The 15,034-nt window shown below is 35.6% G+C and overlaps 1 protein-coding gene across 5 annotated transcripts in view; it reads right to left on the bottom strand.

The window, feature by feature from the left end:
* STS (steroid sulfatase) overlaps positions 1–15,034 on the bottom strand; it is a 114,961-nt gene that overhangs the window by 81,340 nt on the left and 18,587 nt on the right. For 4 of the 5 annotated variants that reach the window (XM_074814894.1, XM_074814890.1, XM_074814893.1 and 1 more), the window contains 4 exons: positions 10,182–10,279; positions 8,266–8,418; positions 6,488–6,609; positions 3,773–3,895 (listed from right to left, as the gene is read on the bottom strand). In XM_074814894.1, the coding sequence (XP_074670995.1) occupies positions 3,773–3,895; positions 6,488–6,609; positions 8,266–8,411 (391 nt within the window). In that variant the 5' untranslated portion in view covers positions 8,412–8,418; positions 10,182–10,279. The remainder of the gene's footprint in view (positions 1–3,772; positions 3,896–6,487; positions 6,610–8,265; positions 8,419–10,181; positions 10,280–15,034) is intronic. The other variant, XM_074814891.1, reaches the window with a different exon arrangement.

Below are 15,034 nucleotides of genomic sequence, written 5' to 3' on the forward strand. Positions count from 1 at the left end.
ATGGTGCCATAAAGGGCTAGCTAAGACTGTAACTCTGAATTTCATACCCAGCAAGCAAAGACACAGACTCTGGAAAATAAATGCTTTCTCTCACAATAAAGTGTTTTCTCTTAGGTTTACATGACTGTCTTTATGGAATAATCACAAAGCCAGATGTGTAGCAAGGTGAGCATGAAACAACTCCCATCAAGTTACATAACTGAAATAAAGGTACAGGCTTATAATCACGAATACAAATAATCTTAAAGCTTTCATTTCTAATTCTTTGCTGTGAGTTGTCAATTTCAAATCATCTATAATTCAGTAAAAAAATATGAAAAAGAAACCCCTCAAAATTAAATATACTTTATTATGATATAAAGACATTTGTTTAAACTGGATATCAATAAAACTAGACATTGCAAGCCAGGACAGAGAATCTTGCAACAACAAATTAGGACAGGGGAAAATATAGAACCTATTTTTACTGAAAGGGTTTTAGCAAGCACAACAAATTTTTCAATGTCAGGATGAACTTGGGCCTCAAAAAAAGATTTGTTCAGAAGCAACTTAAGTCAAACAAAGCAGACAGCAGGTTAGCTGGGAAAAGTAACAGAAGCACTCGCTCAAATTATATCGCCAGCTGTGACGGAAAGCCACAATTGCCATTCTCAAATGGCTGACAAGATAGAGGGTTTTGATACCCTGTGCTATTCTTAAAAAGCAAGTGATGATTGGGTCTACAACACATTTTGTTTCATTCCTTGTGACAATAACCCCTGCCTTAAGCTAGCGTTTCAACAGATTATTGTAATGTGCTTTACACTCTGGGGCCTTTCTGAATCTGAGAGCAGTGCAAAATGCTCTCACCTCTTTGCCAAGAGAAGCTTCATAGCATGGACACTTCACACAAGCATCATATGCATTTCAGCAGATGCTACCAAGCTTTTAAGTGAAATTTATGCTGTTAATTGTAAATTATGAGTATGTTAATAGTTTGAGACCTAGGCTTTTTTCCCTCTCCTTTGGCCACAATTAAGATTTCTGCAGAGCAAAAGCAATGCAATGAAAGGCAAGTGGAAATGAGAGGCAAGTCCTATTCAGCCAAGAAACTTCATTTGGAACTCAGGTTTTCAGAATTCAGAATGCTGAAAAAGCAGCAAAAATTCACATTTTCTCTCTACTTTTCCCTCAGACAGTTGAAAAGGGAGTAATCTGAAGACTGAGTTGTATGTAATTATATATTTCTTTTGGTATGATTTTGTGCTCTTCACATAAACAGGAAGATGCAAGATGCAGAGCAGGATGCAAACAAATATTTTATGTGCTCAAAGAAATATATTTATATGAATTTCATAGCAATAATAATATAATGTATATATGCATATATTATTAATATGGTCAGATTTTAAGCCATTCTATTAATAACTGTTTTATTAATCCTACTCCATAGACTTGACCAATCTTGTATTGGTCACACCACTACTGTGATGTGTCCAAATATTACAACACCTCATTCTGGAGGAAAGTTACAAGTCCCACTTTATCCATTAATATTTTAAACTTTAGAGATAAGCTACATAGGTGGATTTTAAACTTCTCTTGATGTTAGACAACACACTGGATAACAGTAGTGAGGAAAAGCTGACCTGTACTCAACTGTAATTGCGTATAGCATAGTTAAAATAACACCAATCTACTTTCAGTGGAATTTTTGCATTATGAATAGCTATTTCCTACAAAACATCAACATTTCTTGCTAAGCTCCAGGATCCTTAACTGATGAAATATTACATATTCAATGCATCTGCCTTTTTTGAGAAAATTTGGGTTTGTTGCAGATCTCCTGACTGTGTCTCCTCCTGCCAAATCTATTGGATGTCACCTTCTTTGTGTCACAGGGGAAAAATGATGAGGTAAAAAAGTGTATACATAAAGTAGATTTATAGCTAAAATATATTTAGGGATGTATCAAGCAAGAGGAAGCATATATTCAGAGGAGGGAATAAAATTAAAAAAGAAGGGAAAATGCATTTAAGGAAGAAAAAAATGTCCTCAGAGAGTAAAGGGGAGAGAAACTTGGCAAAAAAAAGAGAAGTGACAGTACAGGCTTGAGGAACTGAAAGGCTTCAAATTACCCTTATGCCAATCCATCACCGGTGCAGGATTTGACAATTAATTGTTTGGGAACTGCTGAGTTAGATTAAACCAAGCAAAGACTCCCTGACCTAGACCAATACAATGTGATAAGAATACCAGCAGAGGCAGAAAATGGGCTGGTTGGGGTATCAGAGTCTGCCTATCTAGTCTTCAAATATATGTAATTTTTCTTTTTGTCATTTACATATGCTTTATCCTTAATGCACTTCTTGATTTTTGGAAGCCTTTATTGTACTCTAAGGATATGGTAAAATTACATCTTATGGTTTCATAGCTATCATTCAGGCCACTTGGAAGAATTGTTCATTAAGCATCATGGAGATAACTTCTGGAGATCTAAGTGGCAAGCTGTCATGTTGCAGTGAAAGTAGTCAAAAAAAGAACATTAACTAGGTCAGTCCCAGAAAATTACTTCTATTGCAGTGCTTGTTACAAACAGAAAAAAGTATTTTTTTGCAGTCTTTAACTGAATATGAAGCAATAGGAATTAACTCCACCATGAACATGACAAATTATGAACGGCTTTTTTGCACCGTGGTTCAAATACACCTGCACTAAATATACTTCTGCTAAGATTTTCTAGTTTTCTGGTTTGAATCTCTCAGGACATCAAGGTATTTTACACTTTCTAAGACTGGGGTATAGCTAAGTAGGATTTTTAGTTAGAAACATTGACACTGGTTAGCTCTATGTATATAATACAGAGTTTTTTTAACAGTGGTGTGAATTGTTAGGCTTGCTAAACAGACTGCTTTTTTTAAACAGAAAGTACTCCCCAAATTGAAAGCTTTTGTTACATTTAAAAATCAAATTGGGTGCATCCATCATCTAAATTAATTTAGTAACATTCCAGTATGATGTTCTCCAAACAACTATTTCCTGGCAATTCCAGTACAGAAATTCATTATGTAATACAAGCTGTATTTCACAAAAATCTTCTAAAATGTAAGCAGTGCTGAATAAGTCAGTGGCCAAATGAGGGGGGAAAAAAATCATATTATTTAAATGCTATACCTTTATGATATTAATTCCAAATCTGCTTAATATTCATCTAGTGGGATTCCTTTTACCTATCACTGGATATTTATACTGCAGTTAGTTGTCTGAACTATCTTTATAATAAGAAACACATTTTTATATTAAACATCTACCACAGGATGCGACAAATTTCCTAGAAATGCCCATTTCTGTCTGATTACTAAGAAGAGAATCCAGATGGTTAGCCCAGATACTACATTATCTACTTTATGGATATTTGAAAACTGGTGAAATTAATCCCACTACTGTGCTGACTTGTACTCTGCAATTGATCCCTCATTGTCTCTCTCTTGTAATCAAATTCTTATTTATACTGAAAACTTTTAAAGAGCTTGACTAATTTTTAATTTGTTCATCATGTTTCTTCAGTACCTTGCACGATGAGACTATAACTACACAAGTAAATTAGACATACTTAGCTGATTAGTGTTTCACACAGGCATGGGAATGTGCTCAGCTTTGTGCCAGAAAAATAAACTCATTATGCTGTGGGGAAAAAAACCTGAATGCAGACTCTTAATAGCCTATATGGAAAGCTAACATTCTTTTGACTGAAATGAATGAAAAAAAAAGCTGTACATGTATGCAATTTTACCTATTAGAGCTGTTGCATAACCTCTCTGCTTCAGGAGTTTGGAAAAAGTTATTTCTTCAGAAGGAAGTCCCCCAGAAGAGGCAGAAAATAAGAAGACACCAACTCGTGAGAAAGCAGCCATTCCTAAATACAATGAAAATGAATGAGATGTGGATAATATAGTGAAACAATTTCCATTCATTCTTTCTGCATGTACTTTTTTGTTTTAGGTGGTATCACTTAAATGACATTCTACCACCAGACATTAAATGTTGTGAGTGGCAGATACAATCATCCATTTAGCTAAGTGAGGTCTTTTCTGTATTGACACCAGAAACTGAGAAGCAGAGAAAAAATTCTCTGCTTATAACCATAGGGCCAGCCCCATCACCTAAACAGCTGCAGCCCCTTCTGTAGATGTTCTAAGGTATAACATATCTGAAAGAAGTTGAGCTTGCATAATTTATTTTTCTTGTACATGGTGAAGGAATGGAGCTGAGAACTAAGCAAAATCACGCCCAAGTTCTACTCTCAGAACTTTCACTTTCCTCATACACGGTTTTCTACAAGCCTTTAAGGTTATTTGAGAGAAGGCAGTTGAAACAGGGCAGTCTTACAGCTGGGCATGTAAATATCATGAGGTCAAAAAAGAGTAAGAGAGAGTCTGATTCTGGAAAGAGAGTGGCTAGGGCACTCAGCTTTGATGGGAGAGGACCAGTGCTCCAACAGCATGAAGACACATGATTCAATGCACACAGAGTGCATTAATGTAGCATCAGGTATCAGCTAACAAGACAACATCTAAATAAGGCATATAATCTCTATATATTGAGAGTCTGAGGAACACAAACTTGAGCTTATAAACTACTCTCAGGATGAGGAACTTGAGAGCTCAGGTTCATGAAAATTAGATTACTAGGATTCCAAATGAGAGCTGGCTCTGAGTATAGACAGACAGAACACAGAATATCTATGCAAATCTGTGCAGATGTATCTCCAGGAAGTCTGAATTATGCAAGTGGATGATTGCAGTGTGAAAGTTACGTGACTGATGTAGACAACCAGAATCTTCCCTCAGGTATCCCTTGTGGTTAGATGTGAAAAAGACTCGTTAGACTGGTTTATTAAAGAGAGCTCAACCTACCCTTCAAATGCTGACTTCAGTTTTTCACCCCAGCTAGCTTTATGATCAACAGTTTAGGCAGTTTTAGTCATCTATACATATCTATATTTATTATACATTTATTTATATTTATTTTTACATACTTCAATCTCTTGTAACTGAAATCAGTGTAATTCCCTTAAGTTACCAGAATGAAAGTACAGAACCATGATTTTTTTTTTTCCATCATTACCTTACTCTGAGTTTCTGTCTCATCAAATACTCCATTTTGGAATATTTTTCTTCAGCCCTGCTAGCAGGCGTTTTAAATTTCTAACATTTTTCTCCACATCATGATCCTAGTATCTTCTATAATGAACCTTTACTAGTTCTTCACTGATGTTTGGAAGTAGTCCATATTTAGCAATTTCGTAATTTAATTAAGACAAAGTTCAATTTTTGCACCTACACAGAAATGATTAGGTATGACTGAGAGCAGATCGGTTAGGAAAAAATCAGTACAAATGCTAATTTTTCAGAAAAAGGATCATAATGGAAAGTGACCTGTGGCTTTACCTACAGTAAATATTAATAGCAATATAGCTGTAACAGGTATATAAAATTTTCCTTTGCAGCTGAATGTAATGGAAAATTTAGCAAGTTATATTAGCTGGCACTTTTGCAGAGCTTGTTACTTGATTTGAATGAGCACGAACCTATCAAGTAGGCTCTAGAGTCTTGCTTTGCTTTCATTCCCAGAAGCAAGGACAGGATGTTTTATCACTAATGAACAAGTGATCTGATTAATGTATAATGATCCTTGATAAAAATGATGTTAAGGGAATGTTAAAGTTGCATGGCTAAGCACTGATGGGTTCAGTCCCAGCACACTAAAATAAACAGACTGGATCTTTACTGACTCAAATGGGCTTTGGATCAGGTACTTTAAAAGTAAGAGAAGTTCTTAAATGCATGTATTCATAGGGTACTTAACACTGTGTACGGGTAGATATTGAACAAAAATACTTAAAAAGAAGGGACACTTTTTGCTTTCTTATTCCTAGTTTTAAGGGCTGCTGAAATACCTTAATGAACTGTCCTTCCTGCCCCCTCCCGCCCCCAAAAAACCCCACAACGATTTGTCTAAACCAAAAGCTTTTATAGAAACAGAAATGTCTGAGCAGAAAGATTTACACTGGATTCTTCCATTGTGTTTTTCTAGATGCATCTCTGATGTTCAACACTCAGACTGCCCGCCAATGTCCTGAGAATCTGAATGCAACTGGGGAGGGAGGGAAAGAGCCTAGGGTCATATGGGCAGTGGAGGAAGTTGATGGAATTTGTCTGCTCCTAACGTTAAATAACGACAATCAGATTTTTTTTCCTCAGTATTTAAAGAAAAATCTTTTTCTCAATAAAAGTTTTATTTTTGCGTTAACTTCTGAAATGTGAAAATTTCCCATATATATGGCAGATTTCCAATGCTGACCAACTCTGCTGAGCTTGATTAGTCACTGAAATGAGTACCTAACCCAGTAATGATAAAGATATCAAGAAAAACCAGAGAAAAAAATGCATAGTTTACTGCAAATAAAATATTATATTTATATATAAATAAAATAATGATATTTTACCTGATCTGATAGGATATCGCCCTGTCAGGAAAGCTGCCCTGCTTGGAGTACAAAGTGGGGATGCTGCTATATGCTGAGTAAGTGTCACTCCTTCTTCTGCTAGCTTGTCAATATTAGGGGTTCTAGAAACACATAAGCAGGGAAAAAAAAAGACAAGACAAAAAACCCACAAAGATGATTATCTGGAAATGGGCATGGTGAGATCAAGGCATCCGAGACAAAAATTAATGTGAAAATCAAGTTAAGACTTACTGTATGCAAATTATCAAAACTATGCTGGTGTTGCAATTCTAAATACTATTAAGACAAATATTTTCACATGAGGTGTCAACACTGAAGGAGACACTGTGGCATTGTGCCAAAAATCTTTTTCCCCACTTTCATCTACTCTTCATGGTCAGTACTAAACTGTGACACCTGGACATACTACTGTATTGCAACGCTTTTTAATGCATTTCTTGACCCAGAAATATAACTTTGCTACTTACATGGCCTTTCTGTTTCAGCAATGGGGAGAGGAGAGATGGGAGAAAGGTTGTGCTTCCTTACTCCCTACTTGGTGTCACTTCTGTCTTTCCCCAGCAAAAGTCATTTGGTGTAGGGGTAATGTTGTGTGGTGGTTATGTCTCTGTCTTAGGCTCTATAGTAACAATGTTTACATTTCTGATATGACTATGTCTGCAATATTAGACCCAGGAGGACATCCAAGTTTCCATATCAGCATGGGAAACTTGTCTGTGACCTGGCTCATCATGCAGATGAAAACTGTTTCCTGCAGGAAGAAATCCTGTGCCCTTGGTTCTACAGAAAAAAAACTAGGCATGCAGACTGGCCAGGAGCTGCAGCCTGCTCTAATAGGTCCCTGACTTGGGAGATTAATGACCATGACCTCAAGGCACACTAGTAGTGCTCCCACCATCTAAACGTGAATAGTCAGAATCATTAGTTTTCCAACAGACTTCTTTGCTATCTGTAACATCAAAAGAGAGAGAACATAGATCTTGGAGCAGTTCTGGTCCTTGTGAGGGGAGTGATCCAAGCACTGGTGTTGGATATACTTTTTTCCTGTTTAAAACTAGAAGTTGTAAATTGAGGAGGTTTTTTTGAGTTTGAGTTACAACAAGTTTTTACTTCTAACTAACTTTGGCAGGAACAGGAGTATTTAACATTTTTCAGGATGGTACTTTTAGTCTGAAGCTTTTGTTTAACTTGGTCAAAGACTCTGCACCACTGAAACACAATGACTAGGTACAACTTGCACTGTTTACACAATTGTCATACCTAAACTGGTAGTAAGGATCATACTGGGGAACACTGCTGTATTTCTCAGGTATTTTAACATTTGCTTTAATGAATTTATTGACTACACCATGAGGATAAATGAAAGAAAAAATCAGCACTTTATTTCCAATTGTTTAGTGGTAAGCTTGTCTCAAATCACTAGTGTTTCAAAATATGCTTAATTCATAGCATTTGCATCATGTATATTTTAAAAGAAAGTTCTTGATTATACTTTGCTTCTCTAGACCTACCCTTATTTGGCTGGTTGCTCAATTCTCTGTTTGTGATGAAACTTTTCAGCAGGATAAATACATCAAAGTCTTCTTTTCTTATTAAGAAAACAAAGATTGAATATTCTGTTCTCTGGGAAGGTTACTAACTTTGGTTACTTATAAAGAACCTAACCAAATCTCTGAATGTTTTAGGGTTTTTAGCTTTAAAAATCCATAGAAAAACTAAATATAAAGCTATGACTCCCCAAAAATGTATCATCATACCTTAAGGTTCTGTTCCCGTAACATCCCAGGTCTCCAATACCAAGATCATCAGCCATCAGTAAAATGACATTGGGATATGAAGCACTGTGCGTTTTGACACTGTGTATGGCACACTGGCAAATTAGTAGAAATACAAGGAGTCTCATCTTCTTCCTGGTATGTAAGAACAGGTGGAAAACATAAGAGATAGACTTTTTTAAAAATTTGACTGTTAATCTAATTTAGTCCTATTATTGCCCTGGATCGTACAGTACAAGAGAAAAAGAAAATTATATTGTATATTTTTTTTTGGCTTTTTTTTTTCTCAAGATTTTTTTTTTTAACATTATTTTCTCTCTGTTATTTCTTAAAAGTAAAAATGTATCTTTTAGTATATACCTAATTTTTCCTTCTATTCCTTTACACAGATGAAACATTTAAATAAAGATGAATAAAGAACTAGTTACAACCTCAGCGACAATACATTTGCATACTATACAGCAATAAATCATGAGAGCAAATAAGGTTTTTTATTTTTCAGGTATAAATGTGATTTGAGGAACACAGAATCTAAAATCATTTAGGACCAAAATTTCCAAGGTTCATTGCAGAAAAATAGTTCATCAATTCTGCTACTGAACTAAATCACTGAATTTCTCTTCAACAAGCGAAAAAAAATTCCAGTTCAATTTTCTTGACAGGAATAAGTATTATGGAAAAGGGGGTGAAGAGATGCATTATCAAATTATTGCAAGGAATGTTTAAGAAGAAGCTCTTCACAAACATTTTAAATATCAGAGCTTATACCAAAATTATGCTAAAATATTTGTATTGTATCACAGTGTTATATAAATGATGCTCATGCTATATCCAACTTAAAACAGGAAGAATGTATTGTACACAATACTACTATATGCTTTTATGATAAAAGCACAGTCTATTTGCAGATGTGCATGCTATGAATGTTATTCTACCTCAACAGGGACTTGTAATATCTCTGTTTTAAACTGCATTGACTATGCCCTGGCTGAAATGAAGTGCCTCTAGGCTGTGATGGACTGTGCCAGGTATACACATTAAAAAAGAACAGAGACTCTCTGTTTCTCTCCTAGTAATGCCCCCATCTCCTCTGGATGCAGGCAGCGTTTTTTAAATGCAGATGAGACATGAGTTACACCTGCACTCTGGATTATGCTGGGACAAAAAGGAAAGCAGAGGAAATCAAGACTGAGGTAGAAATTTGAAAGTGAAAGAGTAGGAAAAGGAATGAGAAACAATAATTTCCAGAGAGAATGGGGACAGCAGGTCAGGAAAGAAAAAACTTGTAAATCTGTGTTATGGTAGATAAAAGTAACTGGAGAGAAGATAAAAAAGCCAGAACTGGAAGAGCTGGTACAAAGAGACTAGACATCAAGGGATTTATAAATCAGTGAGGTGTGGTGGGTAAAAGTATCTGTAGAGCAGATGAAGTAGTCAGAACTAGAAGACCTTGCACTGACTTGAATAAAGAGCAAGAAGGGTAGCTTGAGACCCAGATGGGATGAGAATTGCAGATTGAAATGAGGAGAAATGATAGAGGGTTTAAGAAACTGGAAGTTTGACAGTAGATAGGAAAACAAATTGAGGAAAAGAGGTGAGAGAACTGGGAGTGTCTGGGATGAAAGACTTGGGGAGCTATGATTGAGGCAGATGAAGAGAACTGATTGGAAAGAACCTGGGCAGATAATACTTGGGACTGACACAAGTGAGAAGAGATCAAAACAGTGGGATCAACCAACACAGAATGGGACCTCTGATTCCCAACGTTCATTATTGTCATTCTGTCATAAAGTATAGGTGCAAAGAGGATTTTAACTTTTTAGTGCTTGTTCACATACAGATAAAACACTAATAAGTATATTAGCTGATTTTTACTGCTTAATGCACGCTTTACTGACCTCACTTTGATGACAACAGTTCTGGTTTAGACTTCAGCCAGCAACATCTAAAGATCCCAGCCTTATCACTGCTGCAACAGACTGTTACCTGGTTTACTCTACGGGAAGCAACATACTTTGTTTCAGACGTGGAAAATACATACGCAACTTTAAGACTGAAATACTAAACCCAGTTCTGCGTGGCAGGAGGCATCTAACCAACCCTTCATCAAATTACCATACTAATGAAGCTGTGTAGCGCCTGCCACAGTGCAGACTTTTAATCTATGCAGTAGATTTACCTTTCTTCCCTGACAGGATAAACAAGCATGAATTGCTTTCCACACGTTGCAAGAGAACAACTAACATGCTGACCCCATAGGATAGGAACAACCGACGGCCGCATCTTATGTTTCTAGTCCACTGTTCTGACTGTGAAGGTCCCAAGACCCTCAGGGCCCCAAGTTTAACAGGGACGTTGAAAAGGGTGACATATATGTTGGTGACATTATATAGAGAGTTGCAAGGATGCTTGCAGGACCATTTCAATGAATTATTGGCCACCCTCAGTTTTGCTGTGGGCTTCATGTTGTCTGAATAAAAGCTAGAAATACATACTCCTGCCACTAATAAAAACATCATTTTAAAGGTACAAAGCTAGCTGGGTTTGCAACTTTTACAAATAGCAATTCCAAGGTTTAATTCAACTGGTACAAACAACCTGTGTTTTAATAAGTTATGTAGCTATGGAGAGTAGTCTTTTTGAATATATTTGGGGTCTTTAGACACTAGTGAACAGCGCAAATTAATTTCCCTTTTACTGAGCAAAGTTATTGTTGGAAACCAGAGTAGTAGCTGTATTTTATTTTCCAGAATGAAAGAAATCTAAAAAAATGAGTGAAATATGTTAGAAATTAACTGACTACAATTTATCTGAATTTTAAAGCAACTACAAGTCTGTGTAGAGACATCAGCAGGAAGATAACATGTTCCCCAAAATACCTAAGAAAATTAATCATCTTGGTCAAACATTAAAATCTTTTGCTGCATATGTTATACAGACTTTTCATATAATATTTTAAATAAATCTACACAGCAAAGCGAACAATAACTGTGCCCAATATTAAAGCGGCTGAAAATCTTATTTTCTGGATCTATTCCTGCAGAAGTTAGCCTTATTTAATACCTCCATTTCTCATTTTACAAATTAACAAAAAAAAATGCTATTGAAAGATGTCTCTGTTATAATATTGTTGGATACTCCTCCACTGTGAAGGAGTATCTGTAAACACTGTCACGCATTGGAATATCTGCCTCCACCTGATGTCACGTCCCTGAAGTGAAATCAACAAGGAAACAGGAAAAAAAAAATTAATCCCAACCACTCTGATTTCTCTGGTGTACTCTCTCTGCAGCAGACTTTAATGCACCTTGAAGGGATGTGTTTGGAAAGCAAGAAAAATTGGATGGATGAAATTGAGTGGAACGGACAACAGCAAAGAAATTCGGAGGAGTAAAAAGGGAAGGGCGTGAGAAGAATGAGGTTCTGAGAATGCTGAGGCTCATCTGTGTCACACCAGGGTTTTTGATGGTGAAAAGACAGGCATGTGCAGACCTAGCATGAAAATGATTACACCAATCAGATGAGTCTTCCACTTAACATAGTCTTCAACAGCAGTCAATCCAAATGCTTAAGGAAAGAATGCAAGAAACCTGGCAAGCATATTCTTTTACTAGTGCACCCTTCTAGCTTTTGGCAGTCATTGTTTAGGGAATTTTGGACAGGAGAGCATTGTACTCAATAGCCCCCCATGGATCTTTTTACCTTCATTAATTGGTTTTAGACCATTTTGAACCAATTAACTTTTGTTTTGTTTTTTTGCATTGAACCAATTAGATTTTTTTTTTTTTTTACTTCCACAACATCCTTTAGATGTTCCTGCAGTAGGCTTCAGCTCTGAAGCCTTATGGTTTTTCAGATTCAGTTGGCAACATTTTTTTTTTATTGCATGTAGGACACATAAATGCAATTTTTAAACTCTGCTTCACTTTCCCTTTGATATAATAGGACTAATAGTACCTTCTTTCTTCCCAAGGTGCCTGCTAAACTGAACAGATTTAAGAGATGCTTAATCTCCTACAACAAGAGCCATATAAGAATTTGGACTTCATACATGCTATTTCAAACTACAATACTTTAATCATTATACATGAATCTATATACATGCATACATACATAGATATGTTAATATACACATCTGCACATATATGTGGGTGCATATACACACTTATCCTACCTTTCTTACATATCTTCAAATTACATTTTTGGGATTCTAATACGTATTTTCTATTCATATTAAAACAAGTATAAATGTGTAAGAACAAGCGGATGAAAACAAATGAAAGATATAATCCACTGTTGATATTTCATATGGATTTACTAAACACTCGTTTTAAGTTTTGTTTTTCTGCATTAAAAAATGTTGACAGATCATATAGAAGCTGAGGAGTCATCTTCCCCCCCCCCCCCCCCCCCCCAGGATAAGTGGCTCAAGATATGGCTAGTTGTTTCATCCTTATCCTGATTACTACGGACACATGCATCTCTTACAAGAGCAACTATATGAAACTCTTTCAAACCCTTCTTCCCAGCCGAATCATCCCAGCATTTTTATTCAGTTTGATTAAGCAATTTATTGCTAAAATACTCTTTTAATGTAACAGAACCCTTTCAGAAAATATTTAAAATATTTTATCCTTGAAGGTATAGTATTTGCTGATGAAATAAGCAACATTTAAAGATATTCACCTCATTAAAAAATGCTGTGCTATAATTAAGCAGTATGAAAAAAAAAAAAAAATTACCTTGCTTAACTGAATGCCAGAACTCCAAAAATTTCCCTAAGAGTCATAAAAATCACACTGTAAACAAACTAGAAGACAACCCTGCCCTCCATAACATTCTGCAAAGAGAAAATTCCTCAGCTTAATGAGAAATAAAAAAGTAAGTTTTTAAATTGCAATAAATAGTAAAGTAATATTATGTAGTAGTAATAGTTTTCTGGTATCAGCCTAAGAGTTGTACAAATCTCTCAAATCCTCTCTTGCAAGTCAGTCATATCTGTTGCATCTTTTATGTCATATGACTGTGAAAAGAGAAATAAAACTATACCCTTTTGGCCTGGTCCTAATGCTAATTCATAGACAAACAAACATTACTTTGCATTTGCAACAAGCTATGACTGCGCAAAAAGTCAGTTACGGCATCCTAACTGATCACTGGCAACTCAATCTCAGTAATATGCTTCTACCATTTATTATTATAGTATAAACTCACTATTTCTTAATGCTGATTTTTCAATATTTTGTTATTTCTCCTCCTCCCTGGTAAGATACCTTCTCAGAATCCTCTACAGCCCTCAGAGCCAGACATGCTCTTCCCATTGCCTCAGGTCCAGGCACGTCTGACATGCTTATTAGTTGTTTTTTTTTTCTGGAAAAGCCTAAGTGACACAAGAATCTTCCATCCTACCTATTGGTTAGGCACTTCAGATTCAATGCCAGATTAGGATGACTATTTGTTTCCCAGGCTGGAACTGATTTGCATTCAGCCCTCTCACAGTGTGGGCAAAGAGGGCTGGGTCTGCCTGTATATGTAGACTGATATCTGCGTCTATAAAAAAGCTGGAATGCTTTTCTGAAAAGTGCCATTAGATTTCGGTATGCATCTTCAGGTAACTATGTAGATAAATTAAAATCTGTACTTGATTTACTAAAAGTTGTCTCATTGTAAAACAGAAATTTCACTTAACATGACCTGGGAAAACACCAGAACAAATAATCACGTTTCTGGTTCAAGCATGATTAATTACTGGGTCTGAATCAAATAGAGATGAAGCCACACAGCCTCCATCAGATATAAGTTCAATTTAGGTATCTTTTTAAAATGGTCTCTCAAGAATTTGCTAGTTTCATCTCAACTAAACTACAGAACTTAATGATAGTATTAATAAATAATAAACATTATTTCGGGTAGTAAATTATAACCTGAATGGAAGATAAGATTATCTTTTGTGATATAATGCCACTATTTTATTTGTAATAAAAACCCTGTATAATTACATAGACATATTAGAGCATATACTCTTTTCCATGATTACTGTTTCACAATATTCCTTCTGTTAGCCAAATGCTCACTAGAAGTTTAATTTTTAAATGTGGGCTCTGGTCAGCAATATAATAAAAGAAAACCACCAGATAACACAGGTAGTCATCCTATTTGCCAGTTATGCACCATCCTGAGAAAGAAAAATATTTTCATTAAAAAAAAAAAAAGCTAATCATGAGTAACTACTAGTGACTGTGTCATGTCACTGCCTGGAAACCAGAGACAAGTGCTCTAAACAATTAAAATAAACTTTCAGATTTAGTAACTGCACATTACTAAAATGTGTGAGCATGTATGAAGGATGCAACTCTGCTCTGTATTTACAATTCACCACTTCACAGGATTTTAGGTTTGTATCTCTGCATTTTTTGTTTAGTGTAAATAGATAATAATAAATTACCATAAGATGCTGATGGCACAGAAAGATGAGAGATGAGAAAGCTTTGTTTATGAAATCCTTATCAACTTCAGTAAGTATTACATGACACTGACTGACAACAAGTGTAAAGCTGTTGACATATGCTATTAATAAGTATCTGTTTTAATGTGTATGCCTATTAGAATAAGAACTTTATAATGCTATATTAACCAATGTAATATGATGCTTACACACTTTGAGGGCTTAGCTAAACTCATCCATGACATCTATCTTAATGAATAGTTTTGAAAGCTGTTGAGTCAGGGGTTTTTTTAATATACCAGAGCT

This window comes from Strix aluco, chromosome 2 (genome assembly GCF_031877795.1).
Source record: "Strix aluco isolate bStrAlu1 chromosome 2, bStrAlu1.hap1, whole genome shotgun sequence".
NCBI lineage: Eukaryota > Metazoa > Chordata > Aves > Strigiformes > Strigidae > Strix > Strix aluco.